The sequence below is a fragment of the Eretmochelys imbricata genome, chromosome 2 (genome assembly GCF_965152235.1).
Source record: "Eretmochelys imbricata isolate rEreImb1 chromosome 2, rEreImb1.hap1, whole genome shotgun sequence".
Taxonomy (NCBI): domain Eukaryota; kingdom Metazoa; phylum Chordata; order Testudines; family Cheloniidae; genus Eretmochelys; species Eretmochelys imbricata.
In genome coordinates this window covers 5651869-5671357 of record NC_135573.1, presented here as the reverse complement: position 1 = coordinate 5671357, position 19489 = coordinate 5651869, and the positions used below count along the sequence as shown (strand labels likewise).

The 19489-nt window shown below is 48.2% G+C and overlaps 1 protein-coding gene across 1 annotated transcript; it reads right to left on the bottom strand.

The window, feature by feature from the left end:
* Positions 1-3381: 3381 nt before the first annotated feature.
* On the bottom strand, positions 3382-18384 carry LOC144260261 (lymphocyte antigen 6E-like). The gene is made up of 3 exons (XM_077808817.1): positions 18225-18384; positions 6353-6472; positions 3382-4291 (listed from the first exon to the last, which is right to left on the bottom strand). Exons 1-3 carry the CDS (start codon positions 18274-18276, stop codon positions 4086-4088), a joined length of 378 nt encoding a protein of 125 aa, XP_077664943.1. The 5' UTR covers positions 18277-18384; the 3' UTR covers positions 3382-4085.
* Between the last annotated feature and the right edge of the window lie 1105 nt (positions 18385-19489).

Here is a 19489-nt window from a genome sequence, read left to right as displayed (position 1 = left end):
ATGAGATGACCACAATGGTCCCTTTCCGGCCTTGGACTCTATGAAACGCAGCGTCGCCAACTCTCATGAGTCTCATGATGATTATTGTTTTCCTTAAAGTCCCAGCTCCTGGACTCAGGTGGAGATGGGATGATTTACATCCTTAAAGAAAAAGCAAGTTTCTAGCCCTTGTGGCTGTGGAGAAAGTTTCAAAATGTGACCCCAGGGCACCCGAAAGGCTCCAAAAGTGGAAGGCAAATAAAGAGAACCCCAAATCTGGTAGCTTTACATCATGTCATGATTTTAAAGCCAGTCTCATGATTTTTGGTGAGCCTGACTTATGATTTTTGAGCATTTGGGGTTGGCAACACTGGGAACAACCCACACCCCTTATTCCCTTTTCCTTGAGCTGTATGGAGCCTTTTATACAGAGAGAGGCCTCTGCTTCGCTGTCTTTTAGAGGGGGTGGTCGCTGTTCTTCCTGGGGAAAAGAGTAACAGTTAGTGTAGATGGTTTGGAGCTACTGATGCTATCAGAGTCTGATTTAGATTTGGGGGGCGGGGTTGCATTGCTCTCAGCTTGTCTTAATGGTCACAGGCTCGCAGTGGCGTTGCAAAAGGTGGCGTAGATTTGGCCAGCTCAGCCAGCAGGCGAAAAGCATGGAATAAAAAAGAGAAGAGAGAAGGAGGGTCAAGAAACTAACCCTGGAGGGGGAAGGTGACAGCAGGAGCTTGAGTCTCACGTCCCTGATGTTGTTTGGGAATTAGCTGAAGCTGGCGGAGATGGTGATGGCTCTCTGGCTCAGTCTGATCAGGAGGCCGTTCAGGATCAGGATGACGAAGGTCCAATGGTGTCTTGGTGGGTCCTGGAGCATCACGAGATGGTGGGGGTGGCCGCCTTGAAGGTGACGTTCACTCTTTCCAGTCCACCCATCCCACTTCTTCCATGTAGTGACTCCGCCCCCCAACTTCTAACTCAAAACAATCCAATTTGTACCAGTCTTTACTGACTTTCCTAAACAATTTTACATAACTGGTTGAGTTGGACCTTGTTACATTGGATAACTTAGAGAACAGGCCTCTGCTCAACCAGTATGATCATCAACTGAGGCATGGAGAGGTGAAATGACTTGCCCAAGGTCACATAAAGAGTCAGGGGCAGAGCCAGAAACTGATCCCCGATTTTCTGAGTCCCATGCCAGTGATTTAACCACAAAATCATCTTTACTCCTCCAATCTGAGCCACCGCCCTGGAAAATCCTCTGCCTTATACCATTGTTTCCAAGGAGTCAGGAAAGCCAGGGGTGAGTTAGAATTTCCAGGCAACTATCTTCATTAAGCTGGAGTTAAGATTGAAGGTGCAGTAACTTAAGGGTTAAAAAACATGACTACAGTTTTGTAGTTATTTTTAAAAACCCAAATATTAGAAACTCAAGAACTTCATTTATATTAAGTTGAAGAGAAACCAAGGCAACCCATTCAGCCAGTTTGAAGCTGGACAATCTTGTTTCTATAAGGTTTGTCCCTCTCTAGTACTGATATAAACCCAAATGTGCTTTTGTCCTATCATCGTGGACGCACAGAAGAGGCTCTTCACAGAGTGTGCTGTTCTGTCCCCTCCAGCATGACCTCAGAGACACCACATTTGCGAGGTCACACCGTTATCACTCTGCAAAATGGCATCTTCCACGTGACATGACCATGGATGCACCGTGCGTGCAAAGTCATGCCAATGGAGGCAGGGTGGCACGTCCTGCAAAATGGCGCCCTCCATGCAGCATGACCTTGCATGCCTGTGCACATGAGGTCACAGCAGCAGGGATGGGGTCACACCAGCAGGGGTAGTCCCATCCATCCAAGGGGATGTTCTGTATTCTGGGGGTGCCTCAGTGGCCAACTTCTAGAAACCCCAAAGTCTGCAAGGACAGCAGTGCACAAACTGCCTGACACCAGCCTCCATTTATCCCTTCTTTGTTCCTTTCCTAGCCAGGGCCCAATCCTGAAGACCCTGACTCATTCAAGGAAGGATCAGGCCCTCTATATTGTAAGATGCAAGGGGAATTGCCTCAAGGGGTGTCACGGGGTTAGCTGCTCTTTACGGGGAACCAGGGCCCAGTTTGCCCCGACTGCCTGATGAAGGCCCCACCAGGGGATAATCAGCTGCCCCGAGTGGCTGATTAATAAGGGTTACCCATGCTCAGTTAGAGAGCAGTCCCAAAGGGAGTTGGGAGACTCCTGTGGAGCAGAGGGCAGCTCGCAGGAGAAACTTGAGCCAGAGGGCTGAGCAGGGCTCTCTGGGGAACCCATCAGGACAGCGAGCCTCTCAGAGGAGCTCATGGAGACGGGCACCTCCTAGATAGAGGGCGGCAGTCTGCAGGCACCCAAAAGGACCTGGTCTCAACCAGTGGTCGCCCAGACACAGGCTGGAAGCCCGGCCTCATATGGATCACCTGCTTTCCCTGGAGAAGGGTCCCAGTGGACGGACTTCCAAGACGTGCTGGCTCCAGAGAAGGACGTTTCTCCAGCAGGGGCAAGAGGCACAACCCCAGGGCAGAGACTGGAACCAAGGGCACCCCGGGGGAAGAGCCTGGGCAGAGGAGAACATAGCACTCAGGTGGGGGACATGGACTAAAATGACCTAATCACCCGCCGGGATGTTGGGGTGAAAGTTTTGTTGATGTTCTGCCTGGGCTTTTCTGTTCACAAATGACACCCTACCCTAGGGGGTGCTGTTTAACATTTAACAGGCTGTTTGGACTTGCCACTACCCTGGGTGAGGGGGAAACAAAGTAAGGGCTCGCCTGCAACACCACACCTGCCCGCATGGGGGCGCTCTGGAATGACGATAAGGAGTTAAAGGAGCTTGCTCTGATGGCTGTTTTTAAACAGAGCCGCAGGGTTTTCCATCACCACTCACTGACGATGGAAGGCAGGAATCGGAGAGACGCTAATAACTAACCTACAGACTGACCCCGCAGCGGTTTTGCTCCCATAGCATTTGCTCCAGTCCCATATGACACGTCTATGGGTGACTAGACTCACGCTTTATCCTGTCCAACCTCAGTCATACGGACTGAATCCGAAAGGGCTTTGAGGGATTAAAACGATACAAGGCAGCATCTGGTCGGTGGGACAAGTTACAGCTACCACAGCTGGGAAGAACAGGTGAATAATCATCTCAAGTGTTCGTTCATGAGGGCCCATACTGGAGGGGGTATGGGGGCAGGCATGGGAGGTAAAGGTCTGTGTTAGGATGAAAAGTGTCAAGAGAGAGGGCGCTGATGAGAACCACAGAGCCGCTGTCCCAGGGAGCAGTTGTGCTGCACCCATGAGTGGATCTTTCGGCTAAGGGCATCTCACACACCCCGTTTTTCCAGCAAACAGACACACAATACATCTGGGATCAGGCAAGAACGGGAACGTGTTTATTCAGGTGTGATGCTCACGGTGCGAGCACTGCATTCATTTTACATAAGAAAAGTCATCCAAGGAGCAGAATAAAGAAAACAATGTAAAAAGCCAGAATCCAACCAGGGGTGAATGTGTCTGAGGTCTGTTTTTGGATCATGCCTTCCCGGCACTCAGTCTGGCGCTGATCCCTAGCGTGACGTGGATGGGAAATGTCTCTGCAGTAGCAAGAGGCAGGGGTCTTTAAGTATTCCGCTTTGGAGGTGGTTTGGGATAAACATATTCTGGTGAGCTCTGACCTTTTTTTTTTAATCAGCCCTATCAACTGGGACTACAGGTATAAAAGCAGAAACCCTGCCAACATTATCCACCATTTCCTGATGGGGCAGGAGAGCAAGCGGGCATCTCCCCAGTGGGGCAGCACTGTTCATTTGAGCTTCCCAGGCTTCCTGCACCCAAACCCATGGGAGCAGCCATCCAGATCTGCTGAGAGGCACAGAGGGGCACCCAGTGACAGCAGCAGGATTTCCTTGTGAACGGCAAGAGGGCAGGTATTGTCTAATGGGATCTGAGACAGAGTTGGAAGAAAGGGCACCATCGGTAACCCCAGTATAGCTTTGCACAGAAAGGGGTTTGGTGTCTTGTTGGAGAAGCCGGAGCAGGTTCTTCAGGGCATCAAGTTATTTTTTCCTGACCCGATCACAGTCCGGCCCTGATATAGACGAAGCTGGCCAAGATCGCCATGGCCAGCACCGAGTAGCTGACTTTCACGCTGCTGGCCCCGCTGATGTTGCACAAAAATGAACTGCAGCAGGAAACAGAGGCGGCTAGTATCCCTATGTTTATCCCAAAGCTGGGGCAAACTGAAGCACACCCCTTGGAGATGCTCTGCCCAGAATGTCCGCCTGTACCGGAAAAAGAAACAAGAGAAAGAGACTCAAGATTAAAATGTTTCCCAGAGTTCGGACAGGAGCTCCTTAGCTCTGCAAAGGAGATAATTGTACCGATGTAGCTAATCAATCCTGAGATGAGGAGGCCATTTCTCAGCAGTTAATGGCCTCACAGCCTGATCTCTGCCAGTGAATGCCCAGCCGTTAGAGGTCACTACTGCTATTATATACCATGAAAACAGCACTAGTCTCTTCCTAGCAGTTACAGACCCGTACGTAATAATCTGGGAACATCCCCTTCAGATTCCTGGCCAGGACAAGGGAACAGCCAATGAACCCTGAGAATCCATTCCAGATTGTCACACTGCCCACTGCATGCTGGGACAGGGCTTTGGGAGTTCAGTGGGGGCTGTGGGGACGCAGCACAGAGGTGACTGAGTCCTGTCTCCTGCTCTTGAGCCTCAGTGCTTTAAAGAGCTGGTAGTAGCTAGGTCACAGCAGAGCTCGTTAAGCAGCAGACACCAATATACCCAAAAAGGCTTCAACCCGGCCTCCTTTTGTCCATGCACAAACAGCCAGGCACTGGGATTGGAGCGTGCAAATTCTCTCACTTGCACATGCCAATAGCGGAACCTTGCACCAGCACGTGAGATGTTTGGTGCTTAAACCATCGCATGGCTTCCGCAGGCGTGAAAGGAGGCCAGACTGGGAAAGCAAGGCCCATAATGTCAGTTATGCAGGGCAGTTACAGCTGCCTGCCATCCAGCTGCTCTTGTTGTGATGTATATGTTGTAACACGCGATAGGCCATATGGGCCCAGTATAAATGCTGTGTATTTGACATGAAGGCGTGAGTTGAGTGTTGGCAGCTGAAGCAAGGAGTCACGGTTATGAGCGGTCAAGAATTGTCTGCGCAAAAACAACTTATGTCCGTGGGGAATAGAAAGAATTAACAGGAAGGGAATAACACCAGCTCTGCAGTTATGCAAGAATTGGGGGAAATGGAATGTCTTGGATTATGGCGGCCTGCCCACGCCTTGTGATCGGACTGAATTTCGACTGGCCGTTGGGATGTCCTTCGGATCTTCTGATTCTGGTGTAGCATGAAAGGATTGTGAATGTGGAGCGAGTGGGGTTTATATTGTAATCAATACAAATATTTAGAGTATTATATACCAACACTGTGTCCGGTATCTGCCTGCTCCCCCATCCTGTAGGGAGGCCTCTACCAGAGCCTAACATTCTCATCCCCTGGGCGAGTTCCCTGCACAACTCAATAGCCTGCCACTCCTTTTGTTAACTGAACCACAGGGCAAGTAGTATCAGTGAGCCTCCCCAGGAACTGGCTACTCACAGTCCGCTCAAAATGCAGAGGCTGGCAACGACATTTCCACTTGTGTATAATTGCCACTGGGTGCAATCGGGCGCAGGAGGGGCACAGCTGGGAGACGTCCTTTCCCCTGCGGTCCAGGGACAAAGGCAGCCATCTTTTCCCCCCAACAAACCGGAGGGAAAGGGGGGTGGGCTCGATGCTACAAGAATGCAGCAGAGCAGAGGAGGCTGCTTCCCTGAGAACCACTGCTGAGAAGCAGAGGATCCACTGAGCCCTTTCTAACTGCTCCCTTGCGCCATTCAAGGCTGGCAGCCACTCAGGCAGGCAGCCTCCTTCCCTTTGACACCCATGGCAGCCCCTGCAGGGCCGCTGAGGAGCAGGTGGGAACTCAGTCCCAGCCCTCGCCCACCTCAGCTGGGGAGCACCCACTGCTGGGGAGCATCTGCAGGACTGGGCTATAAAGAGCCTCATTTCAGGACTTCAGCCAAGGCTGGAGGGGTAGATATGGAGTCCCCCCCATTGGCGTACAGGAAGCCTGACATTGCCTGCGGTGCTCTCCTCTGAGTCACTCCCTCGGCTGCGCCTACCATTCGGTTTCAAGGACTGATTCCCCAGTTCCACATCAGCAATGTCCCATCCTTCCAGCAGAAGGAGGAAAGAAAACCTACTGATCTGGAACTGGAGCAGCACGTCATCTGGGAAAACGCTATGGAAAGACAATAGACAGAGCATGCCCAAGCTTACCAATTCCTGCACCAAGATAGGTGGTCACACAGTAGTTTGCATCACTGGGACATATAGCTGGTGCCAGACAAGCCCAGTTGGAGGACTTTTCGTTACAGGTGAAGCACATCAGCGAGTGAGCTGCAAAAGGAAAACACAGCCCATGTTAGAGGTGTGCAGGAATATGTTATTTGTTCCTGGTCGACAGTCCTCTTCCCTGTCACCTGCTGCTAATGAGCATCAAAATGGACCATATCCTGATGTTCTCAGCCACTATTTCAGGCCGAACTCTCATTGAACCCCGCGATAGTTTTTCCTGTGCATCGATTACGGATTCAGGATTAGACCCACACGCGGGGGGCAGGAATTTTCAAAGGCAGAAATGACAGCTGGGCACCCAACTGCTATTTATGCCTCTGAAAAGTTCCCCCAATGCCCTCCGTGACACCCATTTGTAAATACTTTCTCAGCACGTTCCTTTCCAAAGCGAGAATGGTACAGACAGGAGCATAAGGAAAAACCAGCATGGGCTTCTCAAGATCAAATCATGCCAAACCCACCTAATCTCCTTCTTTGACAAGGTTACCAGCTGAGTGGATAAGGGGGAAGCAGTAGGTGTAAAATTTCATTGATTTTGAGACAGTCCTACATGACATTGTCACTTGGGACAGTACCAACTTAATAGTTGCTTATTTATAACGTTTTTCAATTTTAAGGATCGTAATGCATCAGTGATTGCATTTACGACATATTTTCCATATGCAGAGGATATAATTTCCTTTCCTAAATGTTGATTCCTGTGCTGATTATTATTTAAAGCAATGAGCTGATTAATTTTACGTTGGGTTTTATTAAATAGTAGGGTTATGTCACGCATATTATAAACAGTAAACATTGCTCTTTTTGTGGATAAGTCCTGGGTTGAGTCTAATGGTCCATTTTTTTGTGTTGGTGTGTTCTGTTCTACGTGCTCAGACAACTATGCTATCTGGCTTTATGGGATTGTAACAGTTGTGATACAGCATGGCCAGAGGGCAGCAGGAGAGTGTTTTTTGTTTTTGTTTTGTTTTTTTGAAGCAGAAAAGAATTGTATTTGTGTAACACTTACAAAGAATCACCAAAAAGGATAAAGCAAAACTATGCAACAAAACAAAAGCAAACACAAGGTATAACACAGCAGACTTCAGGAGGGAGAAGTGTTCAGGCTAGCCTGGGCCCAGAGCGGAGGGGCTTCCTCGACACTCATGGTCTTCCACCCTCCTGAGTTACCTGGTGGCCTAGAGCGGGGGGGCTTCCTCGACACTCATGGTCTTCCACCCCATCGAGTTACCTAGTGCCACGCCCAGTGTCACCGATTATTCCTCTCCTGAGAGTGCCCGACAAGATGGGCATGGCTGCGGGGTGGGCAGTTTGGGGGTGGGGGGGACGTACACCCACGTGTGATAGGACCTCTCCTAGGTGACAGTGATGATGGTATCCACAGCGGCAACGGCTGGGGCTGGGGTCTCTCGCTCTTCCCCTCAATCAAAGGGTCAGACGGAGGGAACCGGACGGGGTCACCGAGCAGAGAACCTCTGACAGCGCCCACCGCTCTTCAAAGCAGGAGAGTGTCAGAAGGGAGCCTTATTCCCTGTAGAGGGAAGAAAGTTTGCTATAAATTAATTAAAGCACCTGACGCCAATTAAAACACCTGAAACCAGTCACATGATAAAACCCCCCTGCTTCAATCAGACAAGGAAAGGAGTTGAAGCAGAGCAGATTGGTGTTGGAGCAGAGAGCGGTTTGGAGGAGTTGAAGCAGAGCGGATCGGTGTTGGAGCAGATCGCCATGAGTTTTCAAAGATAATGGCCAATGGCTCTGCAATCACATCCGCCAACTCCTTTAGCACTCTCGGATGCAACGCATCCAGCCCCATGGACTTGTGCTCGTCCAGCTTTTCTAAATAGTCCCGAACCACTTCTTTCTCCACAGAGGGCTGGTCACCTCCTCCCCATGCTGTGCTGCCCAGTGCAGCAGTCTGGGAGCTGACCTTGTTCGTGAAGACAGAGGCAAAAAAAGCATTGAGTACATTAGCTTTTTCCACATCATGTGTCACTAGCTTGCCTCCCTCATTCAGTAAGGGGCCCACACTTTCCTTGACTTTCTTCTTGTTGCTAACATACCTGAAGAAACCCTTCTTGTTACTCTTAACATCTCTTGCTAGCTGCAACTCCAGGTGTGATTTGGCCTTCCTGATTTCACTCCTGCATGCCTGAGCAATATTTTTATACTCATCCCTGGTCATTTGTCCAATCTTCCACTTCTTGTAAGCTTCTTTTTTGTATTTAAGATCAGCAAGGATTTCACTGTGAAGCCAAGCTGGTCGCCTGCTATATGAACTATTCTTTCTACATATCGGGATGGTTTGTCCCTGTAACCTCAATAAGGATTCTTTAAAATACCGCCAGCTCTCCTGGACTCCTTTCCCCCTCATGTTATTCTCCCAGGGGATCTTGCTCATCAGTTACCTGAGGGAGTCAAAGTCTGCTTTTCTGAAGTCCAGGGTCCGTATTCTGCTGTTTTCCTTTCTTCCTTGTGTCAGGATCCTGAACTCGACCATCTCATGATCACTGCCTCCCAGGTTCCCACCACTTTTGCTTCCCCTACTAATTCTTCCCAGTTTGTGAGCAGCAGGTCAAAAAGAACTCTGCCCCTAGTTGGTTTGTCCAGCACTTGCACCAGGAAATTGTCCCCTACATTTTCCAAAAACTTCCTGGATTGTCTGTGCACCGCTGTATTGCTCTCTCAGCAGATATCAGGGTGATTGAAGTCTCCCATGAGAACCAGGGCGTGCGATCTAGTAGCTTCTGCGAGCTGCCGGAAGAAAGCCTCGTCCACCTCATCCCCTGGTCCGGTGGTCTATAGTAGACTCCCACCACGACATCACCCTTGTTGCTCACACTTCTAAACTTAATCCAGAGACTATCAGGTTTTTCTGCAGTTTCATACCGGAGGTCTGAGCAGTCATACTGCTCTCTTGAATACAATGCAACTCCCCCACCTTTTCTGCCCTGCCTGTCCTTCCTGAACAGCTTATATCCATCCATGACAGTACTCCAGCCATGTGAGTTATCCCACCAAGTCTCTGTTATTCCAATCACATCATAATTCCTTGACTTTGCCAGGACTTCCAGTTCTCCCTGCTTGTTTCCCAGGCTTCGTGCATTTGTGTATAGGCACTTAAGATAACCCACTAATCGCCCCTCATTCTCAGTATGAGGCAGGAGCCCTGCCCTCTCGCGCGCTCCTGCTTCCTCCCGGTATCCCACTTCCCCACTTACCTCAGGGCTTTGGTCTCCTTCCCCCGGTGAACCTAGTTTAAAGCCCTCCTTACTAGGTTAGCCAGCCTGCTTGCGAAGATGCTCTTCCCTCTCTTCGTTAGGTGGAGCCCATCTCTGCCTAGCACTCCTCCTTCATGGAACACCATCCCATGGTCAAAGAATCCAAAGCCTTCTCTCTGATACCACCTGCATGGCCATTCGTTGACTTCCACCATTCAACGGTCTCTACCCAGGCCTTTTCCCTCCACGGGGAGGATGGATGAGAACACCACTTGCACCTCAAACTCCTTTATCCTTCTTCCCAGAGCCACGTAGTCCGCAGTGATCCACTCAAGGTCATTCTTGGCAGTATCATTGGTGCTCACGTGGAGAAGCAGGAAGGGGTAGCGATCCGAGGGCTTGATGAGTCTCGGCAGTCTCTCCGTCACATCGCGAATCTTAGCTCCTGGCAAGCAGCTGACTTCTCGGTTTTCCCGGTCGGGGTGGCAGATAGATGACTCAGTCCCCCTGAGGAGAGAGTCCCTGACCACCACCACCCGCCTCCTTCTCTTGGGAGTGGTGGTTGTGGAACCCCCATCCCTAGGACAGTGCATCTCATGCCTTCCAATTGGCGGAGTCCACATCCGCCAACTCCTTTAGCACTCTTGGATGCAGAGCCATTTTACATTACTAATCGCCTCCTCTATGATGACACTGAACTCCGCCTCCTCTGGTGCCACCCTGGGACTTCCTTTCCCTGTCTGCAGACTGCTGGTAGCTTCTGCGCTTCTAACTTCCTCTTTTGACTCTCCCTGTGGCTCCTGAGACTTAATCTCCAATTCCACTTCTAAAGGTACTATATTAGCCTGAGCTAATTCTCTCACCCTACTTCTAGTAATTGGCCCTGCAGATTTTTTTGTCTCCATCAGTTCCACCATGCCAATAGGGGTGGGAACCGATTCTTTATCCTCCTCTAACACATCTTCTATTTTTTTCAACTCTTTGATTCTTTTTAACAGCTGACCAAGGTCTGATGTATAGCTGTCCAGTGATTTTAAGCTGGCATCCAAAGTTTGCTGGGCTTTCCTGAGTAACTCTAATTTTTTTATTTAATTTCTTTCCCAGCGAACTATAAGCTACGAGCAGACATTTAACAGCTATTTCCTTTACCAGTTTAGCCTTTCTTTTTTTTTTCTGCTTTGTTTCTACATCAAATACCTCACTCACAAAACCCAAGGGTTACAATGCTCAGATATCATCTTGCTATTCCTCAGCTGTTCTAAACCATCTCCATGTTCCTGACTGTATTTTCTGGCAAAGTTTTCTAAAGCCAGACTGTGGGCAACTTCAACAGACTCTACTCTTGCCCTTGCTCCAGTTACCTTAACACGTAACATAGAACTCATTTGAATTCTAAAATTTCACTAGCTTATGTAATAAATTATAATGAACACTCTGCTGTTTTTACTCTGTAACTGAAGGTGTCCCTTCACTATACCCCAAACCGGTTTTTACAACTAGTTTAATAAGTCCCAAGTAAATGATAGAGGCGTGGGGGCACATTCCCCTCTCTTCCCTCGATGGCTCGTTGTTGATTGAGAGGTCTTTCCCTCTGTCAGGACCTGCCAAACAGCTGGGAAACACTGAGGCAGACAGATCAGAGGTGCAGCCCGGGAGAGTTGTGGGGACTGAGGAACTGTACAAGTTCTGAGTTACTGCGGCCTCTTGGCAGTAATTAATACATATATTTATCAACTCCCCCGCCACCACTAGTGTGGGTCATCAGGCCCGATACTACTGCTAATATCTTATTGGTACCATTCGTTATAACTTCAACCTTTAACAAAGCCCCTTAAAAGGCACATATCACTTTTAAAATAATAACACTATTACTTTATCTTGCAAGATTAAATTCAAAACCTCCAAAATAAAACTCTAAGTCAAACCACAGCACAGACAGGAAACACTGGATTGCTGCCGAGCCGCAGCCACAGGAAATCAGGTTCCTGTGTTCTTAAGAGTGAGTTAGCAAGCCATAAAATCTTGCGCTCTAACTCTCTGTAACTTTAACTCTTTACTTATGCCTCAGGTGAGATTCTCAGGGGTCTAAGGATGTCTAGAATCCCTGAAAATTCCTGTCACACACTCCTCGAGTCTCCTGGCTGGCTTGCCAGTCTGTAGCCTGATTTAGGGTGTACTAATAATATTAATTTATCAATTTAATTCTATTTAATTTAGTTAATTAATATTAACAATAATTAATTATTAATATTGATAGTATGGGTTTTAGGCTCACCAATCTGTTTGATCAGAAGATAAAAGTTCTTGTCCCGAATCAGGCTTCACAGACTTTACAAACGACCCTCGGGGGTAGGACAGGAAGCTTACACTGAGACAGATATAGCCTTAAAGACTTTTTATTAAAATCAATAATAGTAAGTAAATGGTAAAATACTCAAGAGTTACAAAGTTACAATTGCATTACTGCTATTCAAAAGATACATATGATAATATAGTATTATATGCGACAAAGCTTTGGTTAATATACAGTAACTTCTCACTTAATGTTGTAGTTATGTTCCTGAAAAATGCAACTTTAAGTGAAACGATGTTAAACGAATCCAATTTTCCCATAAGATTTCATGTAAATGTGGGGGGTTAGGTTCCAAGGAAATTTTGGGGGGGCAGACAAAAGGCATTATCTAGTGTACAGTACTGTACTGGACTGTGGTTGGGAAGTGCCCCTGGCTTACCCCACACAGGCACAGCCCGCTGCAGGCAAGGATGCTAGGAAGCACCTTCACAGCAGCAGCTTCCCCAGAGAAGAATAGGTGCCGACATTGCTGGGGGATGCTCCAGGCCCGCCTCTTCCCGTCCCTGCTCCACTCCAGGCCCACCTCTTGCCCCCCGCACTCCACCTCCTCTCCTGAGCACGCTGCATCCCTGCTCCTTCCCCACCGCCAAAGTCCTAAGCGCCACCAAACAGGTGTTTGGCAGCACTTAGGACTTTCTGGGAGGGAGGGGAGGAGTGGAGACACAGTGCTTCCCCGCTCCTGCCCCTCCCTCCCAGAGAGTCCTAAGCACTGTTTGGTGGTGGGGGAAGCCCTGGGAGAGAGAGGGAGGAGGCGGAGAACAGGAAGTTGTGCAATGCTCCCTTGTAAAGTCGCTGCTCTTCCACAGCATCTTACAAGCACTGGAAAGAACAGGCAGCCAAATGACATTATAAGGGAGCATTGCACAACTTTAAACGAGCATGTTCCCTAATTGAACAGTGACATAACCTTGAAACAATGTTAAGTGGGAGGACATTAAGTGAGGAGTTACTGTAATCACACCCTTCCTTGATAACCTGGTGGTAAGAGACACAGGACCAGCCTTGCGATTCAGGTTTTTTAATTATTGAGTGAGAGATGCAGTGCTCAGAAGAAACTAATACCAAGTGGTATTAAAACTAACTTAGGGTTTACTTGACTAACTTAAACTTAAAATTAAAACCTAATAAACAAACTAAGAATAAAACGAAGGAAAACCAAGCTTAGCCTAGTTCCCTTGAAACTTAAAGTTTAAGAAGAACAAGTATAGCCTACTAATAGTAGTAGTCATAGTAGACAGAATAGAATAGAAGAGGAAGAGGAATAGAGATAGAGTAGAAAAAGAATTCTCTAGTGAGGGGGGTCACCTCTTTTATAGGGCACAAGTGCCGGAAATCCTTCCTCCTATCCCCAAATTTCATTTCTCACCGACAAAATGTTAGGGGATGCTTACTCCATAGGCTAGTATGTATGTGCGTACTGATGACATGTACATACGCACATAAGTTTCCTTGTGGTGTACCTGTTACGTCTGTGGCTACAACATTGAAAAAAACCCCTATGCCATTCTTCCATTGTCTATTGGTCTAGATAAAAGGTCTTCGCTGTTTAGGTAAGAAGATATAAGTCAACTTTGCTTTCTGGGTAAAAGGTCTTAATACAGATATGCTAACTTTGCCTTAGCTTAACATACAGGATATGGCCTGTAGGTCTTTTGCATTACAGCCTTAACTATTAAAAAACTTATTTTTAATATAAATGTATAAACCTATTACAATACATCAAATACTTAAACTATAAGAAATTATATATATATATATATATATATATATATATATATATATATATATATATATATATATATATATATGCAAGCAAGCAGGTTAATCCTATAGGCTACAAGAGGAAAGCCTCCCATTGACACAGCCTCAGATGGCACAATCCTCCGAGGAGCCCACGAATTAATGAATTAATTTGATGGTTCAATTCTGAGTCAGTACAAATGGCATCACAGAGATTCCACATTGATTGTCCCTCGGTGATTCTAGGGCAGATGATCTTAGTTCAGTTTGCATTCCAACAGTGCCACAAATTTAGCCTGGATCATTCCTGTTTACTCATCACCACTAATCTAGCTCAGGTTCTTATACAGCCCCCCCAATACCATAGCAGCTGAGTATCTCAGAATTTTTAATGTATTTATCCTCACAACACCCCTGTTTTTACATATGTTTTACATATGTTTTTACATATGAAGAAACTGAGACACAGCGAGGCTAAGTAACTTGCCCATGGACATGCAGGAAGTTTGTAGCAGAACAGGAATTTAAACCTAGGTCTCTCAAAACTACTCTAGTGCCTGATCAACCAGACCATCCTTCCTCTCACTAATAACCATTTTATGATCACACAACAATTCTGAGGATGTGTGAGCCAGAATAGAACCCAGCTCCACCCCCTCTCCCAGAGCTACGCTGGCAAACACGGTTAAAGAGGAGTGAAAATGATTTTTTTTCGTAATTCCAAATACTCATGTTGAGTAGCTAGGTGCAATTTACAACACTGTGGGATATTACCCCTTTTGGCCACAGGGTCACACTGGGAGCTCATGTTCAGCAGATTATCCACCATGGCACCACAAAGCTTTTTCAGAGTCACTGCTTTCCAGGGAGAGTCCCCCCTCCTGTAAATATGGCCGACATTTTTGTCCCTAGATGTATACCTTTACATTTAGCCATATTAAAACACAGATTGTTTGCTTGCGCCCAGCTTACCAAGCAATCCAGATTGCTCTCGATCAGTGACCTGAGCTCTTCATTATTTACCACTCCCCTAGTTTTTCTGTCACCTGTAAATTTATCAGTGATGACGTTGTTTTCTTCCAGGTCACTGATAAAAATGTTAAATAGCATAGGGCCAAGATCCCTGCAGGATCCCACTGGAGACACACCCACTCATTGACAATTCCCCATTGACAGTTACATTGCGACACCTATCAGCGAGCCAGCTTTTAGGCCAGGTCTACACTACCACTTACGTCGGCAAAATTTACGCCACTCACAGGTGTGAAAAAACAGCCCCCCATCCCTCCTGGAGAGACATCAGTTACACCGACCTAACTGCTAGTGTGGACAGTGCTATGTCACTCACCCGCCAACATAACTGCAACCACGTATTGCGGGTGGTTTAATTCTGTCAGCGGGAGAGCTCTGTCCGGTCGGCATACAGCAGCCACACGAGAGATCGTACCGAGGCACAGCTGCATCGGTACAGCCTTGCCACTGTAAGCGCGCCAGGGTAGACGTGGCCGTAGTCAGTGTGTGCCATGCTAATGTTCTGTCAGTCTAGTTTTTTCATCAAAATCTCACACGGCACCAAGTCAAATGCCAGTACGAGTAAGTACATTACAGAGAAAAAACAGAAACAATGGGCTCCTGAAAAATAGCTAATAATAGAAAACATAATGAAGAGGGAGGAATTATTTAAGGAGGCTGAGATTGAAACTACAGAACAAAGAACCTAAGCAATGCAAGCGCAAAAACCAATTGCCACCAATCAGATGATGGAACTATTTGCCAGGGGAAGAAGCTTTTGGTGCTCAGCTACTAGAGATGCTGACGAACTCCTGAGATACAACACAGCCCTTAGGTTTCAAAGTAGCAGCCGTGTTAGTCTGTATCCGCAAAAAGAAAGGGAGGACTTGTGGCACCTTAGAGACTAACCAATTTATTTGAGCATAAGCTTTCGTGAGCTACAGCTCACTTCATCGGATGCATTCAGTGGAAAATACAGTGGGGAGATTTATATACACAGAGGACATGGAACAATGGGTGTTACCATACACACTGTAATGAGAGTGATCAGGTAAGGTGAGCTATAACCAGCAGGAGAGGGGGAAAAAAAAACCCTTTTGTAGTGATAATCAAGGTGGGCCATTTCCAGCAGTTGACAAGATATCACTACAGAAGTTTTTTTGTTTTTTGGGTTTTTTTCCCCTCTCCTGCTGGTAATAGCTCACCTTACCGGATCACTCTCGTTACAGTCTGTATGGGAACACCCATTGTTTCATGTTCTCTGTGTATATAAAATCTCCCCACTGTATTTTCCACTGCATGCATCCAATGAAGTGAGCTGTAGCTCATGAAAGCTTATGCTCAAATAAATTTGTTAATCTCTAAGGTGCCACAAGTACTCCTTTTCTTTTTACAGCCCTTAGGAAATGCCTTTGAGAACCACTGATCTAAGCTCGTCCCCTGCTTGTTCAGGGAAAGCCCCTGGCGGGCCGGACCGGTTTGTTTACCTGCCACGTCCGCAGGTTCGGCTGATCATGGCTCCCACTGGCCGTGGTTCGCCGCTCCAGGCCAATGGGGCTGCGAGAGGCGGTGTGGGCCAAAGTACGTGCTGGCCGTCCTTCCCGCAGCCCCCATTGGCCTGGAGCGGTGAACCACGGCCAGTGGGAGTTGCGATCGGCCGAACCTGCGGACGCGACAGGTAAACAAACCGGTCCAGCCTGCCAGGGGCTTTCCCTGAACAGCGGCCGCACCGGCTTTGAGAACCACTGCCTTAGATAAAACCTGTGCAATCTGACCTTGCAAAGAGCAGAGCTCAGCCAAGGCTTTCAAACCCCGACCCAAAGCCCAGTGCAGTCAGTGGAAAGACTCCCGCTGACATCACTGGGCTTTGGGTCAGGCCGTTACTGCCCACGCCAGCTCTGTCTGTGTTCTCCAGGCAACCACTGCTCTCCTTCAACAGCCCAGTACTTGACACTCAAACACCACTTGATGTCTTCAAGGCAGGTTAATGTGTAGCCAGCTAAAGCAAAGGGAGTTTCTTGGGAGAGGCTCCTTATATGGCAAAAGGAATATTGAGAGCAAAGCTCTGGGGACAAAGCTATCTGCAATAATCCCATTTGCCTGGCAAAGGGTGTCTATTGTCCAGGCACAGAGGCCAGCAGATTTCTCTCATGCTCTGGGCTTAATTTGATCACATACAAACTGGGACTCGGAAAATAACACACATCATGATGGGCTTAAATACTTCGGCATGGAATCCAGAGCGAGTATCTAGAGGGGGCAGCTAAGATCATCTTAAGAACAGTGAGAAACCAACTAGTTCTTTCTCAGTGTGGACCCCACAGAACCAGAAACCCAGGTGGCTGGAGCTGGTCAGTTCCCTTGGGCTCAGGCTGTAGTTTACCCTGGCACCCGGTGCAGGTCTTGGGGTGACTTATTTATGTACATTAATGTGAGTAAACAGTAAGAGAGGGGGATAATACATTTGTATAGACAATCAAAAGACAACAACATCTGGGAGCATATAAATGGGGAAATCTTCGAACAAGTGAACATTCACTGGTTAATAACCGAGCCTGTTCTTCCTAGGATTTAGTGGCAAATAAATAAATAAATAAAAGCCTGTTCCACAAACACCTTTTATCCCTGGAGGTCTCCCAACCAAGTATCAAACCTCCCCAGACCTCCTTATTTTTAAAACCAGATGAGCTCAGGAAGAGTTGGAGGAGTAAAATTTATCCTCCATTAAGAATCAACCAGTGGCCCCTCCAACCGGAACCTACTGCTGTGACCCCCATCCCATATTACTGGATTCCACCACAGCATCGTAAGATCGTAGGGCCTGAGTCTGATCTCACTTGTGCCGATGTTCCACTGCACCAGCTTAATTGAATTCAGTGCAGTTACTCCTGATTTACTCCACTGTATCTGGGATCAATCAGACCCTTATATTTTTAGCTGACCACAGTAGAAGAACTTGCAAAAGTTGTGGTTGCACGAAAGCAATGCTGAGAAGCACTGATCGCCCTGAGTAAAAGAGCCTGGCTCAGAGGATAACCGTATAAAAGATTTCTTTAAGAGACGACTAGACCTGTCTCTAGGGCTAGTCAGCCCCCGCTCATCCCCCTCTAGGCCTCTCAAGACATGCTGCTGTTGGAAGGAGCTCAGATCCACAGAACTGTGCTCTCTCTTGCATCCAGAGCACTGCATCCCCCTAAGCATCATGAAATGGAGAAAATTTGCTATGCCTGCACTGAGCTATTTTTATTACATCCACACAAGCTAGTGCTCAAAAGACAGCCAACGCACCAGCCGTTGCTTCGCAGGACCAAGCGGCTGGCTGCAAAGGGAGGTTTGCAGAAGTGCCAGCTCCCACTTAAAGGTAGAATCTTTGCCCACGGTGCTGCAAAAATCCCCCTCTGCCCCTGCCATTTCTAGCCGCTTCCCTGGCTCTTTGTCTGGCACAGAGGAATCATGAGCAGCATCTCACCTTGCTCCACACACAGAACCGCCACCAGCAGGGCGAGAAGAAAAGCCTTCATCTTCGGCCTGCCGTCACAGTGTGGGCAGAAGGGAAGCTGCTTCTTGGGGGGCTGGTTATAAAGGAGGATCTTGGTGTTTACCTGTGAAGGCAGTGCATGCAAAGACTGTGAGTTAGCGGGGAGGAGACAGAAGATTGATGGCTGGGTGTGGGATGTGCAGGGGAGTTTGCTTACGTGTTTTTTTTTCTTAGTTCAAGAGCAGCCAGAGGAAACAAGGCTCAGAGTCTTAACAGAATGCAGTGCCCCAGGAAATGTAATTGTGTTTGGTTTCATTTCCCCGCTGCAGTCTGGAAGGAGGAGGAAATGCATGAGCACTAAAGCATTCCTGTGCCAAAAGCTTTTGCACAAGGAGATGGTTAATACACTGAATAAGCCAGACACCAGCGATGGAAAATCCCTACTCTATTGTCTAATCCAGTGATTCTTAACCTTTTCTATACCGGGTTCCAACAGCAAATAGGGTGGGGACCCCGCTCCCTGCCTTCTAGGCACAGAGAGAGGGATGAGGATCACCAGTGCAGCTGGCCAGTACAGAGAAGCTCCATCCTCTGAAAAAGTTCCAGTTGGTGATAAATCTTTCTGTCCCAAATCTCCCAGCACCCTAGGCCACCTACCTCCTGGCCTGGCAGGCTGCTGGACTGCCCTGGCTCCATGATGCCTCCAGCTGCCTGACTCCCCATCGGCCCAGCTGGCTGTGCAGCCCAAGGCACCAAGGAGCAGGGCAGCCCCGCAAAGCGGGAAGCAGGCAGCACTGGGAATTGGGGAGCTCAAGGAGTGCGGCAGCCTGCCAGGCAGGCGGATGGGAAGACAGGCAGCAAGGAGTTGCAAGGAGCAGGGCAGGTGGGAATTGTTGGGCAGACCAGGAAGCTGGCTGTCTGGGGAGCCAGCGGTGAGGAGAGTCAGGCAGCCCAGCGGTCCCCAGGCAGCACCCGGGGAGCCAGCGAGCATGGGGCTCCAGGGAGCGGGACAGCCCACCAGGTAGGGAGTCAGGAGAACCACGGAGGCAGACAGCTACATCAGGGATGGGGAAGGAGACAGCCTGGGGAGATGGATGCTCAGGGATTTGGGGAACCCCAGTTCCCATACTTCCCTCCAGGCGGGCTGCTGAGGAGATGGGTGGTGAGTGGGCAGGAAGTCAGGCCGGTTTCTCTCAGAAGTTTCGGCCAAATCGACGTGTTCCCACAGAACATTGTCAAACCCCAGCTTGGGCGAG

Excerpts from the sequence above, each read along its gene's own strand:
- LOC144260261 (XM_077808817.1), bottom strand. The coding sequence starts at position 18,276 with ATGAAGGCTTTTCTTCTCGCCCTGCTGGTGGCGGTTCTGTGTGTGGAG. Across the intron at positions 6,473-18,224 it reads GGTTCTGTGTGTGGAGCAAG|CTCACTCGCTGATGTGCTTC; the intron begins GTGAGATGCTGC and ends TTCCTTTTGCAG. Across the intron at positions 4,292-6,352 it reads CTATCTTGGTGCAGGAATTG|GCGGACATTCTGGGCAGAGC; the intron begins GTAAGCTTGGGC and ends TTTCCGGTACAG.